The sequence below is a fragment of the Gymnogyps californianus genome, chromosome 14 (genome assembly GCF_018139145.2).
Source record: "Gymnogyps californianus isolate 813 chromosome 14, ASM1813914v2, whole genome shotgun sequence".
Classification (NCBI taxonomy): Eukaryota; Metazoa; Chordata; class Aves; order Accipitriformes; family Cathartidae; genus Gymnogyps; species Gymnogyps californianus.
The window spans coordinates 9,934,503-9,960,765 of record NC_059484.1 but is presented as its reverse complement, the minus strand read 5'-3'; the positions used below and the strand labels follow the sequence as shown (position 1 = coordinate 9,960,765).

The window sequence follows — 26,263 nt, the reverse complement described above, 5'->3', positions numbered from 1 at the left end:
CCCAGAAGTTTCACCTTTTTTTCGATTCTCTCCCCCATCCCACTGAGGGGGGAGTGAGCGAGTGGCTGTGTGGTGCTTAGCTGCCGGCTGGGGTTAAACCATGACACTCCTTTCCCCTTCTAGAGGACCAACTGGGGAGAGCAATTACACATGTGGCATCGTATTCATCTTTGGCTGGCCTCAAGGAGACCAGGTGTCATGGGAAAGGCAGTGAGGAGGGGTAAATTGCTATGCAAGAGCATCACACTTCCCTCATTAGGGATCCACATTAATTGATGGCTCCTGCGGGGGATGCTGGCTCTCATGCTCCCAGCAGGAGACAGGAGGGGAGGAAAGTTTTGCTGAGAATGGTTTTTGGGCACGTTTCTGTGCTGGGAAGCTATCACTCATGCAGGCAATTGGATAAAGATCTTGTGCAACACATTATGGCCCCCTCAAGTCACACACACACTACTTCTTCTGAAGCTTGGCAAATATCATTCCAGCTATTTTGCCTCTTCCTCTAAGCCACGCTGACCTGGCTGGCTCTGGCTCACAAGCGTTCCCAGCCTCCAGAAAGCTTTAGCAAAAGCCAAGAAGCCTGGGAGGTCTTCATGCAAGTCACTGCTGACACAAACCAGGCCAGTTGTATGGCAGGTTGGAAAAATTGAGAGTGGCACCAACCCAAATAAGCTTTCCCCTGGGGCTAGGTGTTCTAGGAAAGAGCAGTAGAGTGATGGGCAATGGATAAAGTCTAGGAAATCATATTTGGGGTTTCATACTTGTCCTTGCTCTAACTGTGTACAACTGCACAAGTCGGGTGAGTGGCACGGTTACTTCACACTTCTCAGGGACCCAAGATAGCTACAAAACATCAGACTTCCATTAGATTTCAGTAGCTTGGGACAGCAGAGGACACATGTACCTGCAGCAGCTCCACCAAGAGCTTCTCCTTCACTTGAAGACATGCCACGTGCCCATGGCACAGCTTAACCCAGCAGTATGTGCTGTGCCACCCTGAGCCCAGCTGGGACAGGCGTCCCATAGACAAGGAAAACAAACCATTGAAGGCTTTGGCTAGAGATGGGCTTCCTCCCTCCTTGCTGGCCCTGTGTTTATTTGCAGAGCTCCAAGCCTGGACACTCACATCGCAAGTGCCACAGCCAGCCTTTCCAGCTATCTCGCCAAACAGCACTGGGGAGGCACCTGGGTGGTCTTTAGCATCGTGCTAAAGCAAGATTCCCAAACCCTCTGTCTTCATCCAGCCTCTGTTCGCTCCTGCTTTACCTGCTCCCCACCTTCAGGCATGGGGCAGACTAGGGGCAACTCACTTTCTCTTCCTGTAGTCAAAGATCAACCCCATCTAGAGTACAACATGCTGCTTTCTCAGGAAGGAGTTTCAGGGGCTATGGCCAAAGTGTGCATGTGCACAGCCTCTCAAGGAAAGGATTTGAATTTCAGCGACTTGGCTAAAAAGGGAAAAAAAAACCCTCAGCACTTTTTAACAGGGCTTTGCTGCCCTTCATTCTCCACACCCTCTGCCCACCACTCTCACCTTCAGGGAGATGGAGCCACTCTCTCTGTTGAGGGACAGGTCAGCAGACAGGGAGATGGTCAGGTCCATGCTTTCAGAGGCTGAAGTGCTGCCAGAATCCGAATCCCCTTTGGACCGGCTGCCGGGGAACAGAGCCGGGGGATCCACACTTCCATTAGCAAGCTTCTCCTCTGTGAAGTTCTCCAGGTGGCTGCTCTCCGGTCGCTCCCCGATGCTCTTCCGCTCCTTCCTGCCTGGCCCAGGCTGCTTGTCCCCCTCCGCTGAGTTACCCAGCCGTCCAGGCTGCGAGATGATGTCCGGCTTGCCCTGGGTGGCTGAGGTGGCAGAGCTGGCAATGGTTTTTGTGGAGTGGTTGCTCTCCACTTTGTCATTGTCACTGCTTATCCCTTCATCTGAGACTTTATTGCTCTGTCCATCTGTGGTCTCCTTGCCAGTCCCCACAGGCCCATTCACTGCCTTGGGCAAGGAAGAGTCCGGAGGCTTCTCCCCATCAAAACTCAGCTGGCTCACCTCAGAGGGGTCCCGCTTGTGCTTACCGGGGGGCTGGAAAGACAGCGAAGGGAAGGTGTTGGGTTTTGCACCACCGCTTTAACACAACTGCAAGAGCTGCAAGTCCCCACGCTTCAGAGCAAAGTCACCCACAGCTAAAGAGTTACTGGGAGGAAGTCTTCCCTTTTAGGACATCCACCCTGGGATACTTCTACCTTTCTCCAGGTTTGTGGTCCCAAGGGCTATGGACACTGGCTGGAAGGAAACAGCACAGTGGGGAAGCTCCAGAACCTGCAAATTCTTAAGAGGCAGCCTAGGATTTTGCATATTGAACACCTTTTCCCATGGCTAACTCCACCATGGATTAATCACTGTCCTTTGCCACAGATGAGGGAGGTCGAGGCGTGTGCCCCAGCAAAGATGCCCAGGCAGCCTTGAGATGTCCCCTTCAAAGAGTCGAGCTCAGGGGCAGATTTGCCCAGCTCCCTCCTAGAGCTGGTGGTGCCTCACTGCTGCACCACATGCTGCTGGCGTTGCTTCCACTCTAGCTTCTCCAGCCTGTACCAGGGCCTACTTTTCACTTTTTTCTTTTTTCTTTCTTTTTTTAACCACTTTTTGCAAGCCCCTCCTGCAAGTGGGCAGCTGGGCCACCTGCCAGCATCATTGTTTCTCCATGCCTTCAGCAGCCACCGAAAAACAGCCCCTCCCTGGCCAAGCAACCACTGCCCCCTCCACCTGATGGGGCCCAGAACAGCTGTAATCCAGCCTTTTGGAGCCTAGAAAAGTTGCCAAGCTCTTTCCCCCACCACAGCCACACTGGCAAGCTTGCCAGCACAGGGCTGGGAGTGCTCACCGAGGCAGACTCCGACGAGTCATCTTCTTCCACTTCATCCCGACTGTCCTCGATCTCTTCCATCACTTCAGCCTTGGCCTCAGCCACCAGCTCACGCAGGGCCCGGTTGCTGGTCACCTTGCTGACGAAGGGATGCTGAAAAGCAAGCACAATGCACATGCGTGAGGTGGCCAAAAAATAGACCTCGTGAGCTTGCGTCCAAGCGAGCGCGCGGGGACGGCGATGCCAAGGACCACTTCTTGCTTTAAAACAACTGCAAAGACCTAAGGACACGGTTCTTGCCAGTGTCACCGGGCTTAAACCCCCAGATGAATTTACAGATACGTGCTGCACATACGAGGTAGAACAAGACAGAACACGATGCTGAGGTTAAGCGCCAGTTCTTCACACAGATGCTCAAAGCGTGGTCCTCTTGCAAAGCTGCTTTATGTCAACATCCCCCAAACAAAAGCACCAGCTGCATTTAAACAAGGGGCTCTTGCTGCAGAGGAGACGTCTCCCCTCACCGCAGGCAGGCTGAGCTCCAGGGTGCAGGTCTGAGCCTGCAGAGTGCCACCAGGAGCGGGGCAAGAGCCAGTCTGCAGCATCCCTGGGTGCAAACAGAGCATGGGGGAAGGTTTAATTGAAATCAGGCTCGAATCGCTCAGTGCACACAGCGGGGTGTTTGTGTTGAGCTGGCTTCAGCAAAAGGCTGGGGAGTCCCTCGGGTTTGCCGAGCCTGTTGCACGCTTCCTCCCGCTGACTCCAGTGTGGGACGGGAAGCGTGCAGCCAGTGTGCCAGCACTGCAGAGTGAGAGCGTCTGCACTCAGTGGGGAAAACCACCTTCCAGGTTTTTGCTATTATTTTGGAAAGGGACAGGAGGAAAGGAAAGGAATTAAATTTAAATCTGGTATAACCAGATATAATCCAAGCTGGCTGCCACGTGGGCATTGTTTAGGCAACGGGAGCCATTTCTGTTCCAGCTGGTGTCCACAGGGGCTCTGCAGTTTGCTCCAAAGGGAAAAACACTGCTGTTCGTTTTTGGAGCATTTCAGTGGCTTAGAAGTACTATGAACTTTCTAAACAAGACAAAAATAATTTGAAACCAGTCTAGGGCCCATCAACACTTCCCTCCCCCCCCGCCCCTTAAGGAGAATCAGGCTGTACAGATGCGGGTGGTTCGGACACTTGCAGACCCAGGCAGACACAGACATGAGCCGCAGACCCAGCCCAGGGGCCAGTGCTGGTCCCTACCTCCAGCAGCTGGGCAGCACTGGGCCGGGTCTCCGGGTTCTTGTCCAGCGCCGTCTTCAGGAAGTCTCTGAACTCCAGGGACCTTAAAACACAGTCGTTGGCGAGAAGCTCAGAAGAGGAAAAGGCCTCGAACACTACAGGGGTCTGCTCACTCCCTTTGCAGGTTGTGTCCCAGCTTGCAACTGGCCATAATCACCGTTTTACTCCCAGCATGGGAAAACCTGTGCTCAGTCATTATGATTATTTTTAAGAGAATCAGCAACATGGCCAAGTGAGGGACTAGATTTTGCCTTCCCTGTGATGACAACAGACAGTGAGACTAAGCACCAGCCACTGTGCCCCAGGGCCAAGGCAGAGAGATAGGAGAGGACACCAGCAGTTATCCTCCAAAGGGAGCCCGTGGGTGGAGCTGCTTGTTGACAAGGATGCTCCAGGACCCATCTCCACAGCCACAGCGTGAAAGGACGGCTGTGAAGGACCAGGAACCCCATAGGAGGGCACCCTCAGCCTGCAAAGCACAGCTCTCAGATGCAGAGCATGTCCCTGATCCAGTTCTGGCTTCTGAGCTGCTCCAGCAGAAGCACTCCCACCCTGCCTGCTGGGTTTTAGCGCCAGACTCCTGCCTGCTACCTGAACCGCTGTAACAACACTTGTGACTCCAGTGCTCTCCCAGTGCTGCTGGTATCATGCAGCGGGTTTTATCATGATTAAAAAAAAAAGTCACCTGATTGGATTTTTTTTAAATGCAGAAGAGGCTTTCCAGACTCCAGGAAAGAAATTCTGGAGCTCTTGGCCATCTCCAGGCTTAGAGGAAAATCTGCCTTTCATACAAAACCAGGATGTTTTGAAAACAGCCAAAGGATCACCCTCGCTTCAGCGGGGCTGTGGGTGGGCAGCAGCTCCCCCCATGCTGCCTGCACACCGTCAGCACAGTCACAGCACAGGCAGCGCTGAGCAGCCTGCCTTCAGCCAGCAGTGCTCTCGGGGCCCCTAGTACACAGCTGGACCTAGAATACAGCTAGAATCCTACACTGGGTTCTCAAATTGAACAATACTGCTAGGAAAGAGTATTTTTTCCTCTCTTGAAATACTGTATAAGTTGGGAAAAAGAGTACTCTGCTGCCCAAAACCCCTCACCATTTGGAAGGGCAGCTGAGCGTGGGGGGGTCGGACTTGGCAATCTTCAGCAGGACTCTCATGGGGTTGAGCTCGTGATGGGGCGGTTCGATCTGGGCCATTTCAATCAGCGTGATTCCCAGGGACCAGATGTCCGCCTTGTAGTCATATGGAGTGTCCTTCATGGTCTCGCACATCACGACCTCTGGGGCCATCCTGCAAGGGGCAGAGCAAGGAGCGGGGATGGGGAGGGATGACACCACTGCCACACAACGTGAGCCTTGCAACAGTAATTAAATGCTTTAAATAATCCACAGCATTGCATACAAAACAGCCTTTCCTCCTAGCTCTGGGTTTCAGAAGCAGCAGCACCTTTTCTAAGGGGTCCAACCCCCTCCCTCTTCTGCAGACCAGCCGAGACAGCCCAGGCAGCCCATGGAAACCCCCAGGCCATTGACATCTGGCACGGATGTTGCTTCAGACAATAAATTAATCCTCGCCTATTCCGTTCCTTCAGCAAGTCGGGTGATTTAGAGATTGCATTTCTGGAGCGAGGAGTCGTTCCCATGTGCTTGGAGTCGCTTCAAAGCCCACTCCACCCCCCGGGGTGGGGGGAGCGGGGAGCGCACACATGCGAGCACACGTGTGTCCCTCACTCCTCCAAGGCGGGAGCATGGTGGCCCCTCAGCCGGCTCAGGGCACCGTGACACCAGGCAATGCTCCCGCGCCACCAAGGCTGCTCACAGCTCCCTTCAGGCAAGGGAAACCCTTGCATGTGTGGACACTGGACTCCTTGTTAAAATCCTCCCACCCATGCTCAGTAAGGCACTATGGTCCAACACATCCCAAAGGCCATCAGCTCCCCGTTTCTGAGCAAGCCTGATTTTCAGAAGAGTGAAGCTCCTCATGAACACAGGATTTCTTAGCAAGCAGGTCACTCACCAGTAAGGGGTTCCAATGAAGGAGTCTCGCTTCTGCAAGGTTTTCATGTTTTTGGCAGACACTCCAAAGTCAGCTGCAAAGAGCAGTAACATTAGATGCCATAGGAAAACTGAAAGACCCTTCTGAATTAGCACACTTGGCTGAAACGCAGATTTAAAAGCAAATACACATTTAAGGCAAGAACATGATACAACGTGCTGTTTCCCCTAAACTGAGCATCAGAAATTAAATTTGCTTTTGGGTACATAACCACCAGGGACCTTCCCCTCCCATGTACTATAAGACAGGGGCATAACAAGCCACCCCTACTGTAACCCAAATCCTACACATCCAGAGGGAAGTCAAGATCTTTTCCACAAACAAACAAAAGCAGCTCCATGGCAGATTACTTCCAGGACTGCTATTTCATAGCAAAAAGTCTCATTTCACACCAGAAAAACCAAAGTGCTGTAACAGTCTTTCTCTTCCCTTCAGGCCCATGCACAGCAGCCACTGCGTGATGTCTTTCTCTGATTTTGTCCCTTCTATAAAGAGCTGCTGAAGCCAATCCAACCCAAATCAAATTGGTAAGACCTGCAGAGGGCACCGAGCCCACTCCAGGTCAGTTGGCTCTCTGAGACAGCCCTGATGACCTCTGGAAGAGCTGTTATCCATCTGCACCCTGGGCTCAGGGTGTCCCTGGCTGTAGGTCACCCTTGGCCCAAGCCAGCAGAGTATTTTTACACTGGAGCACAACCCATGGTCACAGGAAGGTTTCTGTCTTCCCAGGCTGGCTGGTCTCCATCAGCACCCACAGACACATCCCAAGAACGCCCCACAGCTGCTGGCACCCCTCATCAGAACCCAGAAGGAGATCTGCACCTTTCTGACCAGTCCCTACAGACAAAGCTACCTTCTCATCCCCCAGCAGGCAGCTGGATGCCAATTTAACTCAAGCCCACAGCGAGCTGGCAAAGCAACCCTTTGGCAAAACTCGCCCTGTCACCACCAGACCTGCTCTGGAGATAAGACGAATTCTTCCAGCTCCCAGCCCTGCCAATTGGCACCCTGCACAGGATGCTCAGCAGGCCAAAAAGCATAAAAATCGAGTTCAAAGAGGGATTAAACAAATTCACAAAAGGAAAGTCCATCAGGGGCCTGAGCACGGCTGTGGCTCAGGGAGTCTTGGTGCCTGGCTGGGGGCTAAGCACAGCACACAGCTCAATGGCGGATATGGCCTCCCACGGAACAATAGGAAGTTTTCCCCCACCTTCTCCTGCCTGAGCTCATCAGCCCGCAGAGAAGCAGCTGATGTCCTGTAGGCAGGGCAGAAGGCGGAGAGCATCCCTCAATCCCCTCCACGCTCAGGCATAGCCGAATACTACAATCCAGCTCCCAGCAGCACGTGGCTGTCATTAGTGTAGCGTGAAATGGTCCCAAGCAGCACATCGCCCACAGCCGCTCTGCCAACAAGCGCCTACCGCGCTCCTGCGCCAGGCAGCTCACCGAGCTTGATGTCCCCATCCTGGGTGAGGAGCACGTTGCCTGCCTTCAGGTCACGGTGGATGATCTTTTTGCTGTGGAGGTAATGGAGGGCTTCCAACATCTGACGGCAAATCACTTGAATCTGAGGTTCGGTCAGGCCCCGGTCCAGCTCTGTGGGGAGGAAGAAAGCCATTAAACAGGACAAGGATTCGAGCGATGCTCCACCTGAGCAGCAGGAATGCACGGGCTACCCAGCAGACCATTTAAAAACCACTGTCCGTGTGTCAAAGCAGCAGGAGACCAACGCAAATCAGCTTGTTAAGATAATTTATTCCCTAAGCCATGTCCGCCTGCTTGGAGCTGCTGGTTTATAGCTCCCTCCCAGGGATGCATGGCTGAGGCGTCTGGCCCAGGAATAGCAGATGAGGGGGATGAGGAGGGGGAGCCAGGCACGCCTGCGACGGGGGTCTGAACTGCTAGTTCCCTGCCAATTTGGGAAACGGGTCCCCGCAGACAAGCTGGGTCTCACCCAGCGTGAGGACGATGCTGCAGAGAGGAGGGAGCTGAACTTGGCTGCAGGCGGCAGCAGGGTCAAACACACGCGTGAACGCTCAGCAGCTCCGTATGCAGCCACACTCTCATCCCGCAGGGAGCTACCCCTGCCACGGAGATGCAGCATACCCCCCTGTACATCACGAGGGACACGCCATTTCCCAAAGCAACAAGCAATAAAATGCTCACAAGCGTTATCCCTACCCACTGCTCTGAGCTGGTTTTTTTCAGGTAGCACCAGGTACCAGCACATCAGTTCATACCCTGCTGTCCATCCCTATTTCTGAAGCTTGCAAGGGCACACGACCACTGGTGTGACCTCCTTGCTGAGCTCTGCCCAGCCACCTTTACCATCCGAGACCGCTTTCCAAGGTGACAGCTCTGCAAACCACCAAACTTCCAGATGGTTAGCATTGTCCGAGCTTCCCCCCTCCCTCTGCAAGCCCTTTGCAGTGCAGATCCCTCCTGCAGCACTCCTGAGTGTGCAGCAGAGCAGACCAAGCCTTAGATAACTCCAACTGCCCAAACTGCGTGGTCAGGATGGGGGCTGACGGATTAACCCCAGCAACTGAGACAGATGCTTGTTCAGAGCGAGGATCTTAACCACAGGCTGGGGGATGCTGGGTCAGCCACTTTGTTCCTCCTCTTCCTCACCAAGATGTCCCTTGCTCTGGGGCAAGCTGATGATTTTCACTCTCCCTGAAGCACCTGGGAAGAGTGAGGTGCAGCGGGCCACAGGTTTTGTACAAAAGATTTCAAAGGCAAACGCCAGTTGCTGGTGGGGATGGGGAGGTGGAACAGGCAGTATTCGGCAACTCTGAATTTAATAATGCCAGGAGCATTCCTGAGCTCCACCTCGCAGCTCCTCCTGCCCCTCATTCAGGGGGTGACGGCACTACAGCCAGGCCACTTGCTCACGGTTTTCAGTACTCCCCCTTCCCCGGTCCTCCAGAGAGTGACTGCCATGGACACGGCCCCACAAATGCTATGGGGGATTTTTGTGTCCCCAAGAGACAGGGCGCCCCTGTTGAGGTTTTCCAGGGGGAAGGCATCATTTCCTCCAGCACTTCAGAAAAGTTACTTTTTCATGCAGTGATTTGGACCTGCTTTGAAGTTCCCTAAAGGAGGCACAAGTTTTAGGGGCTGAATCAAAGATGACAAATTTGGGTCCATACTTTTCCTGGAAATAAAAAGAAAGTGAGGCCTTTGGAAATATCAGAGCTGAAAGGGAGTAACACCCGGGGAGACGTGGCTCTGTCCCAGGGGCTCCAGGCAAGAGGACATCAGAACACCACATTCGCGGTGCAGAGGGGATGTCACCCCCTCCAGGGTCCGTACAGCCCTGGCACAGAGGGGCTGTGGCACCACCCAGGGCTGTTTTGGGGAACACCCACACACTCCCGGTCCCAGCGGCTCTATGTGGAAGGGAGGAGTTAAAAATGGGAAGATTCCTGGAATTACTGCAAACTGCAGTTTATTCGGACGCTCTGCTGCTTCACCAGATGACCGATACCATACAGAGAAGTCAGCAAGAAGATCCTGGGAGATTCATCACAGCAGGCACCCAGATTAAACGTCTCAGCCCCACTGCCCTTCCCGGGAAGCTGTGGGAACAGGATCCCAAGCACCCCATGCCTCTGGCAGATAAATATTTAAAGCCATCTTTCCCCTCCAGCCAGACTCTCCCTTCTCCCCCTGCCTTGTGATCTGCTGATCCCAGCAGCATTTAAATCACAAAAGGACATCAAAGTAGCTCAAGAAATGCCCCAGGGATGCCACACCTTCTGCTCTGGGTATGAAAATAGGCAAACTCATGGGAGAGAAACGGTAGCTGGAGAAGCTGGGGCACCCACGTCTGCCATCTGTCCGAAGGCTGCCCCTGAAAGCGTGCCAGAAGGCTGGAAATGCCTTGCAGGCATCGCCCCGAGCACGGAGAAGAGCCCGGCACCACGCGCTGCACTCACCCAGCATGGTGGCATCCACCGCCCCGCCTGGGCAGAACTCAATCATGATCTGGGGAAACAAAGAGAGAGCAATTAAAGTCAGGTCTGCATCTCACTGAACAAAGCCCACCAAGCAGAGGAGAGGAGACAAAAGTGTTGGGTTTTGCTTCCCCGCATGGCAAAGCTGCCCCTTTGCCCCACACGGGGATGCAGAGGCTTCGGTGCTCCCCAGGACACATCCCCCAGGCATCTCCAGCACGAACGATCACCCAAACCTTGGGGCCAGATCCTGTACAGCACCCACAGCAACCGTCTCAGAGGGACCGTCCCCATCGCTGCAACACCCCCAGCAGTCGTGCCTGGCCCTGTACCCGGACACCCACCCCGAGCAGCCAGCTTCAGCTCCGGCTTCCTCTCTGTTTACATCTCTTCCCGTTGCATCTTGGAGCGAGGGCTGCTCCAGAGAGCAGCCTTGCCAACAGGATGAGATAGCTGTCATAGCTGGGAGCTGACGTGGCCGGGAGAAATCAGGCAGGATTTTCTTTGGCAAATGAGAGATGGGGAGGGCTGTCGGGTCTTTAATCTTTTTTTACTTCCCTCCCCTCCCCATTGCTCAGTAGTTCATTGCTCTCTTGATTTTGAGCAATTTGAGGGGAAACTATGTCAATAAAGAGGTCGAGTACATTCACCAGATTGATGCTGTTTCTCTTCCAGGGATGTGCACAGAGTCCTGCCAGTCCCCCACAACCGCCTGCCTGGCCTCTGCTGTCCCCCCACAGGGTGGGCAGCACCTACTGGGTGGGCCCTTCCTCAGCACCTCGGGGATGCAGGTCCTCTTCCCCCTCACCTCTGCACAAACTCAGGCAGAGCCATTCCCAGGGTGGGGCTCCGTGCCAGCCCCCGCTCCCCTTTGGGGCAGACGAGGCTGCTCAGATAAACAGATTAAAATTTCAAGCAACCAGGGGTTACGAGGGAGAAGAGATGCTTCACCTCCCCGACAAGCTCTTCTCCTTGTCGAGGCAACACAGGGCAACATACTAGAGAGGTGAAATGCCAGAGTTTATTTTGAGGACAACAACTGAACAAACCGAAGGCAGTGTTTACCAGCGCAGCTCTCTAAGCCCTTCAAGTGGAGGTCATGTTATTCAATGCAGCTCTAAGCACTGGACCAGGAGCCGAGGGGAGACGATTCAAGCTCCCTCTTTCCCATGGTCTAATCCTGCAGCTCCAGGTGAGCCACAACCCACCCTTTTGTCCTGCAGTTCCTACACGTGGACAAGGGAAACGCTATAATCGACCTGGACCGCAGTAGAAGACACAACTGCTTTGTTTTGGAGGAGAAGGGGGAGCAGGATCAGGTGATGGGACGCAGCAAACCTTGAATTGCTCTGCAAGAATTGGCCCAGGTCCAAGAGTCGGAGGGGAGACAATGCTGAGAAAAGAAATCCAGGCAGGTTGGGCAGCGTGACACAGGCACCATTGGAGGAAGCGGAGAAGAATAACGAGAGGCCAGGGCTGGGGAAGCATTTGAAGCAGGCAGATGGAGAGAAGCAAGTGGGAAGACATCCGAACCATTCGCAAACCAGGAGAACAAATCTGCGCTGACTCAGAGCTGAGCAGGAGCCTGGCAGGGAGGAAGCCAGTGGGCCAGCAGAGCCCTAGCACAAATGGGCCATGTCAACATGTTTTTTTCTTGCTTGAGTTTATACCTTGAACCAGAGTATCAGCAGCTTCACTAGCAAATGGAAAGGCAAGAATTGCCTCCTGCCATGGTCTCCCCACGCAGAGGTCCCCACTGGACCCCTGTGCCCCATCATCACCCCAACACAGCTCTAGGAGGCTTATTTCAACCAATTATTTTTATAGTGTTCCTCAATGTTCATCAGAGCAGACTAACGCCACCAATGGACACCAGCCCTTCCTGGGCTCCTCAGAGCCCAAAGTGCCAGAAGCAAACCCTAAACAAGCCCCACACCAGTGCCAACCTGCCAAGTGGGAGGGCAAGGGCTTTCCCTCGCTCTGGGAGGCTGAGGGGACGTGCAGGGCTGTGCTGGGCACAGCCAGCCTGGTGACGGTACCTCCACACAGGGATACCACTATCCCGCCCGTGGGACCTGCCCTCTGCCAGACTGTCCAACCTGCCACTAGCCCAGACCAGCCAAGAGCGAGCGACCGCTGGCCACATCGCCCAAGCCCACAGCGCAGGGTCTGCAGTGGCTGCAGAAGGACAGCACAGACCTGATCCCACGTAAGTCTGAGTATCACACCTTCGCGCTGCTCTGGCTGGCAGAAAACCTGCCCCTACAAATGAACCTGTCTCATCACTGAATCACAGTCCAAGGTTTTGTTCATCTCATGAGCAATCCTTTCCTGCTCCTGCCAATCCAGGCGCCTTGCGAACTCACCTGCCCAAAGAGGGTGGTGTCCGGGTTCAAGCCACGGCCTCCCTTACATTCAATCAGTAAAGAAGGCTGATGAGAAGCTTGTCTGTGCTACCAGGCTCAGCTCTTGAATTTAAACAGTCCCAAAACTTCAAACAACCCAGCCCGAATCAGCTGCTAACGTGACCTTTGCCATCCAGGTGACTTGGGTGCTTGCATTGCTAATGCTCAGCAAGCAGCTTTACAGCTTCTGCCTCTGTGTGTCCCAACTCAATGAAGTCCCCTGGCACCTCACACAGCTCCTCTTATGTAGTCTCCAGATTGAGAAACGTAATTTTAATTTTGAGGGGTGAGACACACAGAGGGCAGCCAGCTGGGTGACAGCCACAGCCGCCCTGGTCAGCAGAGCCCCCGGGAGCCCGATGTAGTGCCCCCCGGGCAAATGCTGTGCTGAGGTTTCCTACCCAGGGCACGGCTGGCACAGCTGAAATGTGCTCTGGTCAGACACACTGAGCTTTTAAATGGGGAAGGGCCAAGCACAACACACTCTAATCTGGATCTGTGTGGGATGCATTTCATCTCACAAAGTTTCATTCGGGTTCACAGTCTAGCAATGAGAAAATTAGGGAAATCAGTCCATCTGAACCAGCATGACCGTGTCTGTTTATGCAGGCACAGCAGGCTGCAAGCCAGGCAATGGGAATATGGGAAATATGGAAAACTTAAAAATATGCATTTTCAACAAGGGCAGAGATGCCAAAGAATAATTATGGGTGTGGCCAGATTGTCTGAACATCCAAAAACCTAACGGGCTCATTTCAGCCCAGAAAACCTGATTCAAACAAATGCAACTGGCAATCCCATAGCTCATACACCATGCACACTTCCTTCCAGGAGCAGGGCCAGCCTGAGAAATACTTTACCCTTGAAGCAGGTACAAAGGCAGGCCCGATAGCAGCAGCAGCACACGGTCGTGTCTGTATGCGAGCTAGGGGACGCAGGAAGCTCGCAGAGAGCGGAGGCTGTGCAGGCACCCTCCCCAGACCCGCACCAGGGAGGGGGACAGTCGGGTGGTCGCTGACACCCTGGGACGGGCAGCCTGCCGCTCTGGCCGCGATGAGGAACGAGTTGGGAGGATCCTAGAAGAGAGCTGTTGACAAGAGCCTGTGCATCTGTGCAGCCAGGAGGCTGGTGACTTACCCAAGGGCTGCGAAGTTTAACTCTTTGCTTAGGACTGTTTCCACGTGCTTTGATATATGGGCTGACTACTCCTTTACTGAGGTGCCCTCAAGCCACAGCTGGAGCAGTAACCGCTCTAGTGACAGTGCCAATCTCAGTGCTGCACTTCGCCTCTCAACGCTGCACTGGGCTGCTGCCTGCGCTGTGCCTGCGACCTGCAAGACCTGGGACCCAGCACACGGCTCGCTGCAGAGCCACAGCACCACTGCAAAACAGAGGTTTCACACACCCAGTCCCAAGAAAATCTCCTGCAGTCTTGTGAACCAGAGATACAAGACCCGTGGGGGTCTCTGTCCCAACACTGACATCCTGAAAGCATCTCCTTCACACTAATTAGAGCCAGGGGGAGCACCCACACCACCTCCTTCTTCTTCTGCTCGGGATCCGGGTGAGGGGGATCTGCAGCGAGCAGCCTGGAACAGGGCTGGAGCAAACATCCTGTTTATAATGATTTCCTCCACACAAGAGATCCAGGGACTTCCTCATTGAAGGCTGCCCAGCCCCTCCGCTGCGCTGGACTGCTGGGGGGAAACACAGCAGCAACAGGAGCTCTCCCTCCTGCTGCCACCTCAAAGCTGTTATAAATCCCAGGGATTATGCACTATCAGCATTTCAGTTTTCAGTCCATAGGCAGCTGCAACTACACCTCACAGGCACATGCAAAAATTCACCACTAGCTCCCATCACCGAGCTATCTGATCAACACGACTGACTGACAGCTGCCTTCCAGCACAGCCAGAGCACAGCGGTCTCAGCTCTCACACCATGGCCAAGAAACCCAGCCACCGCACTGGGCTCATTCGCAGCTCGACAGGGATGCATGAGCTGCACGCACAGGAACAGATTTGGGCAGCTGATTGACAGACAGAGAAAGGAACCCGCTCTCGCTACCTCTCAAAACCTCTGTACCACAGTTTGAGCACTGCTATTTAAAAAAAAAAAAAAAGGGGGGGGGGCCCTTTTCTCCTATACCTTTAGTGAAACAGCATGAATGAAGAGGTCTGCATGCAGAAGCCACATAACCTTTCCCTTTCAAGAAACTTTTGCATGGGCAAAATTAAACTTAAATTTGAAAGCAAAAGTCCACTCAAGTTAAAGGGCTTTGCTGGTGACCTTGATTTTTCCCATGGCTCATCCTAATTCTGCCTTTGGGCACAGCAGGACCTGGAAGCATTTTGTAGCCCAAGTGGGAGCGGGGCACGCAGAAGGGACCGGGGCCCTTCTCTGGGCTGCTCAAGTAGTAAGTGACTGCCTGGGAGGAGAGGAAGCAGGGTCCAGTGAGCCTGGGGTTGCCCAGGAGAATAAATATACATATGGATGAAACAGCAATGGCTTAAATTAAGTGCTCTTAAAGACGCAGGTCTTCAAGTTGTACCTGAGCGAGGGGGCACCACATTATGAAGTTATATGACCTTGCAACTCAAGACAGCAGATCAGACACTGCTGTGCCAGGAGAATCCCTCCAGCACCTTACACCAGGCGAGGGCCGAAGGGACACCAACCCAGAAAACAAACCTAGGATAGATTAGAGGCCAGTGCAGTTTCTGGGTCTGACAAACCAGGAGCGGCACCTCCTGCCCAAGTACCAAAGTCCTCCCTCGTAGGACCGAGAGCCTGCTTGCTCCTCCCACCCTGGGCAGGACTGCTCCTGCCTCTTGGGTGTGTTTGAACTCCTAGAACTTTCTACAACATTTAAAAAAAAAAAAAAGAATTAAAAAAGCTTATCTTGAAAGGTATTTTTAACCAAACACTGCACAGTCGCCAAGGGTGGAACAGCTGATGTCCCTGAGCCGAGGTTTGCAATTGAAGCCCAATTAAGAGGAGAGGACACACCCTCAGCCCAGCTCTTACTCATGCGATTGGCATGTCAGAGGGCAGAGGCCCATGAACTGTTCCCTCTGCAGCAGCACTGGAGAAATGCCTCTTCCAGTCAGAAAGGCAGGGGGGAAGCCATCAGCTAGGAAAGCTGGGGGCAGCTCATCTTGGTGGTGGTGGCCCTGGGCAGCCAGGCGTTTCCCACGAGCACAGCAGGCTGCGCAGGGAGGCCACCAGGTCCCCTTAGGATGGAAGAGCCCTTGGCTGGCAGCCCAGTCACTCTCAAGTCACTGGAGGTGGCAGGCGCCTGCAGGCTTTTCCTGTGACTGTGCTGCTTTTGCAGTTGCATGTTGAATAGCCCAATTGCTTTGGAGTCATAGTGGTGCTCCAGAGCACCCAGGCCATTACTCCGTGGGTGCATGCCATGCTAAGCACTGTAACCACCCAGCCACCTCCCTTCCCACCGAGCCCTGAGCATCAGCGCCAGCAGGCACGGGAGGTTGCCTGTGTCCCCAGGATCTGTCTGCCCCCAGATCCACCCTGCCTGGCCCAGAAACTGCTTCAAAACTGAAGTACTTCGCAATTTCCTCTCCTAATCTGCAGCAGAGGGTTTTCGTTTTGTTTAAGCAGCTGTCTGCCGCCAGGGAGAAGGTAACCAGCAGTATCCTGCTGCTCCGGCAGCCTCCATCGCCCATGCGCAGCCTCGTGGCTCTGACACATTGGTGGGGCAACTTAGAGGCGTCCTCATCACCTACAGCGGAAAGCACCCTCCGGCACAGCTGCCAGCTCTCCTGCCTTGTCTTGGCACCGAGGGACTGGGGAGATAAGAAATGTAAGTGTGGTAAATTGTGCTCCATTTATAGACCGAGCTGGTGAAGGGGAATGCTCTCCCGGTTGGCTCCTTGCCAGCCATCACACCCGTTCCACCTCCCCTCTCTCCAGGATGCTGAGCGGGCAGAAAGCTCGCAGGGGGGATGCTGCTGTTAGCAGTGGTCGCTTCCATCTCAGTGTTCTCTAAGTTCAAGCAGCGCATGGAGGAGCAGGGTGTGCCACAGCCAGCCTCAGCCACGCTCGTCATCAGGGGTTTCGGTCCTTCCCCATGCAGAGCTGCCATTGCAGGGGGAGTGCAACAGGAGGAGGGCGGCGGGTCCCCGGGCTGCCACCATGCACAGACCCGGGAGAGAGAAGGAGGAGGAAGGAGCCAGGGGCAGACATGCCTGCATGGGTACTGCAGTGGGGAGAGCAGGGCTTTCCTGGCATCGCCCACTGCTTACCGGAAAAGCAGAAGAAACACAGCAAACAACAACTGCTCCTGTGATTCAGAGGCAGTGCAGCGGGGTGGGGGGCAGAAATCCTTCACATTCAGCAAAAATGCAACAAAGGGAAAGAGGAAACAAAGGGGAAAAGAAAAAAAAAGAGCCTGAGCAAGTTGAGGGCCCTGGCTGCCTCCAGGCTGTCCTGGTGCTGCAGAGAGAGATGACCTGCCTAACATGAAGGACGGGTTGGGAGTATGGTGCAGAACAGTTAACAGGGACTCCCACCTTGTCATGGTTTAACCCCAGCCAGCAACTAAGCACCACGCAGCCGCTCACCCCTCCCAGAGGGATGGGGAGGAGGACTGGGAAAAAAAGTAAAACTCGTGGGTTGAGATAAGAACAGTTTAATAACTAAAGTAAAATAAAATATACTACTAACTAAGAATAATAATATAATAGTAATGAAAAGGAATATAACCAAAAAAAAAGAGAGAGAAATAAAATGCAAGAAAAGACAAGTGATGCACAATGCAATTGCTCACCACCAGCTGACCGATGCCTGAGCAGTGATCCGCCCCTCCTGGCTAACTCCCTCCAGTTTATATACTGGGCATGATGTTCCATGGTATGGAATACCCCCTTGGCTAGTTGGGGTCAGCTGTCCTGGCTCTGCTCCCTCCCAGCTTCTTGTGCACCTGCTTGCTGGCAGAGCACGGGAAACTGAAAAAATCCTTAAGATAAGCGCTACTTAGCAACAACTAAAACACCGGTGTGTTATCAACAGTATTCTCATACTAAATCCAAAACACAGCACTGTACCAGCTACTAAGAAGAAAATAACTCTATCCCAGCCAAAACCAGGACACATCTACAATACCCTGACACTGCTGGGCACTGTGCTGGCATCCCCCCCCCCCGCTGCCACTGCAGTCACCCTGCCTGGTGGGCCGATCTGCTGAGTCAGTGATGCTGCAAGCCGAAGCCCACCCTTCCTCCCAGCATATCCAGGCAACAGACACCACTTCGGAAGCCAGCTCACATAGGAGGCACCAGCTTGCTCAGCCCCATGACAAGCCCCAGCGCAGGGGAGCGAGAGGACCCCACTTGTACTGGGGTGTGGGAGGGAAGGGGGAAAGAAATCCCCTTACAGTGAGTTTTACAAAGCTGTTTTTCAGGCTACAGCAAGAGAGCAGGCCCCGCTTTACTGTAAGGGGATTGCCCAAAGGGCGAAGTCTGGATCCTCCTCCCACCGCAGTGAAACTGGTGGCTGGGAGGCAAGAAGGCAGCCGAGGCGGCACTCCGAGGCAGCATCACCTCGGGCGAAAACCACAAGACATGTACCACTGCCTGAATTTCAACAGACAGCCGTGTTGAGTAACAGCCGCTGCCTTTGCAGCTGCAGAGCCCTTCCCCTCTCCCCACCAGCCCCAGCTGCTGCCCCTCCAGTGGGGCACAGGCAGGTCGGTCCCTCCCGCAGAGCCCCCAGCCCCACCGGGGTGGCTCACCAAGCTCCCTGCACCACGGCCGCCGAGGGCAAAGTCTTTGGCCACGAAACCCGGGGCCGCCCTGCCACCATCAGAAAGGCAGTCGCAGCCTGCAGTGCCTTCCTCCCCCTCCTCTACCCCTGCAGAGCACACACGCAGGCGGGCGTCCCGGGGCACCTCGCACCCCCCTCCCCAGCAGCGCAGGAGGAGCCCACCTTGGGAACAGCACCCCTGTGTGCACCACCCCAACCCACCCAAAACATTTCCTGGCTTCGGTGGGGGACAGAGCCTCCCTTCAGCGCACCGAGCCCAGGGCAGGACCAGGGTTCCTGGAGGCCCCTCACACAGCCCACACTGGCACCATGGCACCCGTACCACGGGATGACTCCCCTGGCGTCGCAGGCGGTGGGGGGAAGGCAGGAGGAAACAGTCTAGACCTCCCCATCTGCGACAGGGTATGGAGGAGTCACGGCAAGGCAGGTCTCTCCTCCCGGCATTTGGATCACGCACCGTGGGCGAGACAGGCTCCTTCCCAAGCCCTGCAGGAACGGTGGGAAGCCGAGAGCCCAGACAGTCTCTAGGGCTTTTGGTCTCGACTTGCAGGCAGAGGAGACGGAGCAAGTCCAGGAAAGCATCTTCCTGCAGCCCTCAGTCCTGGTCCTAGAAGAGCAGAAAGTTTCCTGTCCCATTACCCACAACAGTTGTTCATTAGCTACTGAATGCTGGCTTTCCCATCAAGTTCTTCAGCATCAAAGTCACCCGGCAGCTTGCTGGTGGCCATCCCACACTACGGCTACAGGGGTAATACACATGCTGTGGAAAATAAAGGACAGAAGCAGCAGCTAGCTCTGTTCTCAAACTCTGCATGTTACTGTAGCACCAAGAGGACTCGGACAAGGTCAGGAGCATCTGGAGCGGGGGCCAAGATCTGCACAAAACCCGTGGAGGGGACACCCCTGGTCCAGCAACACTAGCTGCAGCAAATACGAAGTGTAGCACAAAGTACACAGATGGCCATTTGCCCAAAAGCCGGATCCATCACCAGATAGGTGATGGATCCAGACCTCAAGTCCCACCCTGAGACCACTCTGTGCCAGAGGCACACAGGCAAAGCCCAGTCCTGCACGCAGAGTGGCCACCTGGAACGCGGCCACCACTCCACATGTACCCCGAGATGCCAGCACTGCCTCTGCAGCCTGGCTATGGCCTGGACACTGCCCAGACATGTGGGGAGGCCAGGTGTTCTCCCCATGAACAGCTCATATCCAGCCCTGCTTATCTGTCGGGGCTTCTACCTGCACTCAACCCCTCCAAACAGCCAAGCACGGGGTGAAGAGCCACCCCACCTGGCTCCATCCCCTGTCCCTCCAAGCCCATCACATCCCCCAGGCTGATGGGCTGAGCCCATCCTCATGGCTCCAGCAAAAACTTTGGACACATTTCTACCTCCCAGGACTGAGACAGGGGCTTCAGCTTCTGAGCGACACAAACCCCAGAGGACAGAGCCGTTCCTTGCTGGTGGAAAGAACGCAGCGATATATTTAGGCACAGAAACCGCATTTAGTCACGGTCAAGGGGCACGTCCTTTACTCCATCTGTTTGACATCTGAACCCAAGTTCTGGTGGTTAATGGCGAAGCTATGCTGTCCTGCCGGCTGCAAGAGGAGGAAAGATGAGCAATGCTGGATCAGCCTCCCAGGAGCAGCTCCCCTCTTCTCCCCCATAGCACAGGGGCGTGCAGGACTACAGGGGCTGGTTTTGGGGAGCACCACTTTGGTTTTTAAATACCATTTGGTCAGATCTACTCTCTCCTTTAAAATCAAGGGCCATGCTGACTGATAAAGTTTTGTTTGCAAGTCTGTCTAGTCTCCCCATTATCTCGGCCAGCCTGCCCTGCTCCGACTGAAGTCCAAGGATTAAGTTTACATTATGGAGCGGAGGGAGGAGGTGGATCTCATTCCTACACCCGCTTAACTTGGCACTTTCCCTGCCACCCTCCTGCCCAATGCTTTTCACCCAATACATGTCAAAGGGCTGGAAGAAGATGGGGAACAGATTACACCAGTGTTGCTCGTAAGCCAGATTGGCCGATTCAAAGCAAGGCTGAGCTGCTCCGGCTATTTGCTGGAGGCCGAAGACAGGGCAAGACACTACAGCAGCCTGCTACACACCAAGGACACACGCCGTCCTTCCCAACCTCATTTCTAGAGCCCCATGAGGCCAGTGTGCCACCAGTGCAAGAGGGGACAAACACCCAAGAACCACCGGCACCTGCAAAAGCCACCAGCTCCGTGCTCCCCTCCGGCTGCGGCCGGCCCTCAGCACACACTGGAAAGGCCATAAAACAATACAGAAGCCACCAGAAGCCCCTTTGCTGCCACAGCAGAGCACAAATGTCAACAGCTTGCCTGACATGGCAAGTATGCTGTAGGTGGAAGCGAAATAATTAGCTCTCTGTAAGAGAGTGCTCCAAGCTTGCCAATTTTCCCTTACAGACAAGGACACTATTCAGAGACTTTAAATATAATAAACCTTTTCTCCCCCCTTTTCTGAACAAAATAACCTACAGAAAAAAAATATTTTAAATTTAAAAAAAAGTCTGTCCCCATAATGAGTACAGGAAAGATGCAGGGCAGCAAGTGAGGAAACCCAAGGCTTATGGAGTTTATCGAGAACCAAGTCAGGTAACACTGCATACTCCTCTCAAAATGCAGAGCTCCCTGCTGATCACAGGGAATGGGAATGAGTTCTTCACATCTAAATCATTCTGAGATGACACAATATTTCCTTGAACTACCCCCACACAGGCTGGCAGAAATATTCCCATTCCTACTGAAATTTTGGCAGAACAAATCAAAACTCCTTTTAGTTTAACCAAATGGTTTTGACATTGCAAAAAGCATCCTTCCCCTTGCAAGAATCACACAGGGCATTTAGTTTCTTTTGACAAGGGCTGATCTCCAACCCCTTTGAATTCACCATCCTGCCTTGCTAACCAGCATCCCAGAGGGACAAGAATCCAAGAACACCTGTGGCCAGTGAACACAAACAGCTACGAGATGCAGAGCAGAGAGGGTCAGTGCGGCCGCAACCAGGCAGCGGTACCTGGGATGCCAAGCGCTGCGGGAAGGGTTAATTGCAACATGCACAGGCTCATTGATGAGCTCTCCCTTCAGGGACCAGACCACAACTGGCTCCAAGTGCTCAGGGCTCCCAGCGTTGCGCTCTGTGGAGCACAGAAGGCAGGAGGAAGGCCAGCACTCGTTTGCTATAGAAACCAGAAAAACACCCGGGCGATGGCTCTCTGCCCGGGCACGGGGCAAAGCCTTTGCTCCTTGGAGGGCTGTGACTGGGATCGCTCTTCTCTCACCAAGTTAATCAGCATTTAGAGGCCACTCAGTTCACCAAGAACATTTGTTACTGGATGGGCAGCAAAATGCAGAAAATCCTTTCAACTGTAAATAGCTAAAAGCAACAAGTTGCTTCTTCAGTAGGAAGATTCACCAACCTCAAGCGCCCCAAGTTTGTGCCAACATCTAAAATAGATGATGCATTTCAGAAGGGCAGAGCTCACCATGAGAGCTGGAGTTTGACCCAGGACAAGTTTCCTGATGTCTTTTATTAACAGCCAACAGTTCCAACACAGCCTCAAAGCTTCGCCTGGCCAGGAAGACAACTCATTGAAGGGGTGGCAAAGGACTTCACAAGTTTTCCCGTTCTGCCTGGCATCTCCCTAGAAACAATTATTTGTTCTGATCATCCCCAAATTCACAACACAAGGTGCCTGGATCCATCACACAAGATGAGTATTGCTATTTAACTGTTTCAGTGAGGGCTTTGATGTCAATGGAAACCACCCCAAGCCATAAGGTCTGCAAAAGGCCATCCCTCCCTCCCAAATGACAACTTTCACGCTGTATCTGAAATAAAGAAGTCTAAACCTGCAATCTATCGCTCGTTCCAGGGCATAGGCTGAAACTAGGTTTCAAGGCACTGTCTCCTATACACAGGTAGTTTATAAATATTCATTTATATGCAAACATTGTTCCTTAGCATTTCCCTTGGTAAGCCAGCCAAGTGGGAACGTGGCTTATTGCGATTCGTTTCTAAACAAAGTTGAAGTGCTTTGAAAACTGATTTGCCTATAGGCTTCTTGTCTGCTGCTTTCTTTTCATAAAACTGTGGTCTTATGGTTATAACCCTGGACTGGGATTCAGCACATAAGACTTATTCCCAAGTACCATTTACCTGCCGGGTAAACTTTAGGCAAATTCTTGTCTGTGCCTCCCCCTCCTTCTAATAACCGGGATAATGACACCAGGTCTCTTTTACAAAAGCATTCCATGGTGTATAGATGACAAGGGTACGTAATCACAAGGCATTATTATTGCTTCAATAACCTTTTCTTACAACGTTATCCTGTATAAAGGATGGTAGACAAAGGCTTCTATTCTAGTTTGCATTGTCATGTTGCTACCTGTAGAAGCACTCTTGAACTTGGCTGGGCTATGGTAATTGGCCTGCTGCGTAAGTTGTTCTTGGTGGTTGATCAAAATCACTCTGTTTCCATCCCTGCTTTAAGGGAAAGCCCCAGTTTTACTCAGAATAGGATTTCCAGCGACTTGCCAAGAGTCTGAATGCTAAAGCTCACGTTCACAAGACAGAGCAGATACGTTGGTCCCATGCAACCCACTGCCCAGCTTTACAGCAGAGAGGCCAGGCAGATGATGACTTAGATCTCCATGTCTTTGTGAAAGGCAATAAATAGCCTGCATGAGGGCGAGGCAGAGAAGCCTTACTGCTTCGCAGGCAGACAGCAAGTGGCAGGGAGGTAAGGGTGGATGCCACCCAGACACCCGCTCTGCAGTGTCCTGGCTGGCGAAGACACAGACAGGTCAGAGCAGAAGTGATCACCCAACTCATGCTTCTCTGAACAGCAAATTGCTTGACCCCAGAAACCCAGGGAAGTGTCAGAAAAAACCACTGGGCTACATGGCTTTTTCAGTTTCCAGCCCCAGCCAAGACTACGTGCATCCAGCTGACTCTAAGGACAGGGAGGCGACACAGTGATGTCCCTGCCACACTCCCAGCCTCCTGGGGCACCACGATGCCCTGTCCTGATGTGTGCAGATGTCTGCCCACATCTGCTCCTCGCCTACCCACCCTGCAGAAGTTACTGGGGTTGTTCTGCAGTTCTGCCCAAATTCTGGACTGGTAGGAATTTAGAAACCGGTCCAGCAAACACCACCCCCACACCGGTTTGCCCAGTGGGACTTATCCCGCAGCAGCTCACGGGTGCCAGAGCAGGGCCCTGCTGGCAGCACAGTGCTGTGTGCTCTCAGGGTGCAGCCAGATCTGGCATGGATTTAAGTTTCTGCAGTTGGGGGAAAGGAGGAAGAAAGGAAAGGATCATTCCTCTAGGACATTGGCTAGCTGTTTAAACGAAGTTCGCAGGTTTGGGATCACTTCATTTTTCTGGGTCTCTCCTCCACTATGCTCAAGCACTACGCGCAGTTCAACACTCACGAGCTGCAAACAACCGTTCAAGCACTTTGGGGGGAAGTTTGGTACAAAGCTTCAGGAGCACGAGGCCAAGCAGGAAGGGCCAGTTTAGACTGCAACTCTCCTGCCAAGTGAAATTTTAAAGGGACACGAATAGCCCTCAGATTCCTCGGGGACAGATGACTGAGAAGCCTGGAGAGCCCTGGTCTGGTACAGCATTCGTGTGAAGGGGTCCCCCGCAGGCATCCAGCCACAGCTTAGGCTGCTCACCCTGCAAGACATCCCTGCAAGTTGCAATAACCTCCCTTCACTAAGGTAAACCTTAGGGAATCTGATACGGTTATCAGGTTTCTTTTTTGTTTGTTTTAAAGAAAAGGTATTTCCAGCTTAAGAGAACTAAAAGCTGCAGATGCTTTACATAGCCCGGCAGTCTAGTGCATGGGATAATGAACATTTCTTTATGATACAGGATTTTCAAGAATACCCAAATCTCCAGTCAACATCCATATCAAAGGGGTAGCAATCAAAAAAGTCCCTGGCTAAACAGGTCAGGGCCTGCCCACAGAAAATGCAAAACATTTTAAGGGAAGTACAAAGACTAGCTACAAAGCTGGTGTCTATCTGCAAGCTATATGAGTTACATACCCACACAGTGGGCCAGTGAGAAGAAACTCTAAGCTGATTAAATTAACCATCCCCAAAATGCTCCAGCAAGGCAGGGTTACCTGCATGGTACAGCGATTTTTGCTTTGATCTCCAGGAAACGTCTGTTTATTCAAAAGTCCGTTTGCTATAGCAACCACAGTTTATAGAAAAGAAGGGAGGGGGAAGAGAATTCCCCAGTGCTTCGCTAGAAAAGTAGTATCACCACTGGCAGAGTCCTGCGGTTAAACACCTGGGGCCAAATGACAGTTCAACTAATTTCCAGAGAACCCTGCAGACTCGATGCTGGAGCATCTCGACAGGCTCCTGCAGGAGGGATCCTGGATTTCCTGCCCCACTCCGCGGATCAGCTGCCGCAGTGTGTTGGGCTGTCCGGCAGAGACGCCCACCATCCCCTGGGAGCAGAGATCTCCCACAGGAAAGTTGGACTTCATCACTCCAAACGAGACTCTCCTCCCCAGTCATCTTATCGCTCCTCTGTCTGTGAGAGGAGACACTTGGAAGCAGCAGAGATATTCAGAAGCAGGAGATCAAGAGTTCCTCCCTTCCTTTGAGGTTTCAGTATTTTTGTGTTGTTTTGTAAGACGGGGAAAAAAAAAACCCAACCACATAGCCCTCAAGAGGGACACTAGGTCTGCTGTTTTTCTTTCCCATGTACTGATAATTATCAGCGCAAATTCAGCACCATTGATTCCAACCATTCAAAACTTGTACCTTAGTCCCATTCCTCAGTCACAAAATAGCTTTAAAAAGTCTGGTTTTGAAGTTGCATGTATATTGGGTGAGGGGAATTTGCCTTTGTGTTTCCAAGTCCTACATCACACTTCAGGAAAAAAAAGACTTTAAAGTGTGGCCCAGCCACAAGGACTCAAACTAGACTTTTTTTTTTTAATAGCATGAGATTCTCAGCTTTCATTTGGTGCCCCCATTTCCAGCAGCTGGGATTTATGCAAAAGAACATCAAATGCCACAGGGCTTATAATAAAAATAAAATAAAATCATGAAAGCTCCCACCACTGCAGTTTTGCAAGCCTCCCTGGGCTGTTTTCAACCAGCAAAAGACTGCTTGGCCTCTGCCACGAGCAAAGAAAAGAAGATGGAGGGGGAATGGAATGAGACAGCAACTGCTGGTGAGGGCACAGCATCTCTGCAGTGTATTTATATGCTGAGGAAGTTCATGCTGGATGCTGTTATCTCACCAGTTATATTTCTGGGGACTCACTGGGGTCCTCCAAGCCCTCGCCTGTGGCTTGCAGTGGGCTTCTGCTCTGTCCCATGCGAGAACTGGGGTTCTCCTCCTTCAGCTTGATGCCAATCAGGTATAAAAGCAAGAGGAATTTGCTGGTTTATGCTTTCATTTCAGTGCTATGGATTTCAAAGCAGCTGCTGTAGGACAAGCCACTTCCTTTTGTGCAGAAAGGTTTTTTGCCCCATAAATATTGCATGTCACCTTCTGGTTACTGAAGTGCAAAGCCAAACCCTGGCAGAGAGGAGCCACAGGGACCTAATGCAGCTCAGGGGGACAAGGCAGCTTCTGCAGCAGCAGCCACCACCAAAGGCCAGGTTTCGTCACGTATTTTCCTTGTTAGTTCGAGAGTCAGAGAACAGTCAGACTGATTTAGCAAGAGCCCTTCTCAGCACCATCAGCTGAGACTGCTTGTGGCACAGACTAAGCCGTAAATTATTCAGAGCCAAAGAGCTCCCACCATCCAGGAGGCTGGGCACGTCTGGACCCCGTGCCGGCCTGTCTGCGTGCTCCTGCTCCTGCCCCTTTCTCACTTTGAGCATTGTCTTTC

General features: G+C 52.9%; 1 protein-coding gene across 1 annotated transcript in view; it reads right to left on the bottom strand.

Moving 5' to 3' along the window:
* The window catches only part of STK10 (serine/threonine kinase 10), a 54,595-nt gene that overhangs the window by 12,864 nt on the left and 15,468 nt on the right, over positions 1-26,263 (bottom strand). Inside the window, exons 3-9 of the mRNA XM_050905328.1 lie at positions 10,149-10,197; positions 7,654-7,803; positions 6,169-6,241; positions 5,248-5,442; positions 4,111-4,192; positions 2,877-3,011; positions 1,535-2,077 (exon numbers count right to left, since the gene is read on the bottom strand). Of these exons, the coding sequence (XP_050761285.1) occupies positions 1,535-2,077; positions 2,877-3,011; positions 4,111-4,192; positions 5,248-5,442; positions 6,169-6,241; positions 7,654-7,803; positions 10,149-10,197 (1,227 nt within the window). The remainder of the gene's footprint in view (positions 1-1,534; positions 2,078-2,876; positions 3,012-4,110; positions 4,193-5,247; positions 5,443-6,168; positions 6,242-7,653; positions 7,804-10,148; positions 10,198-26,263) is intronic.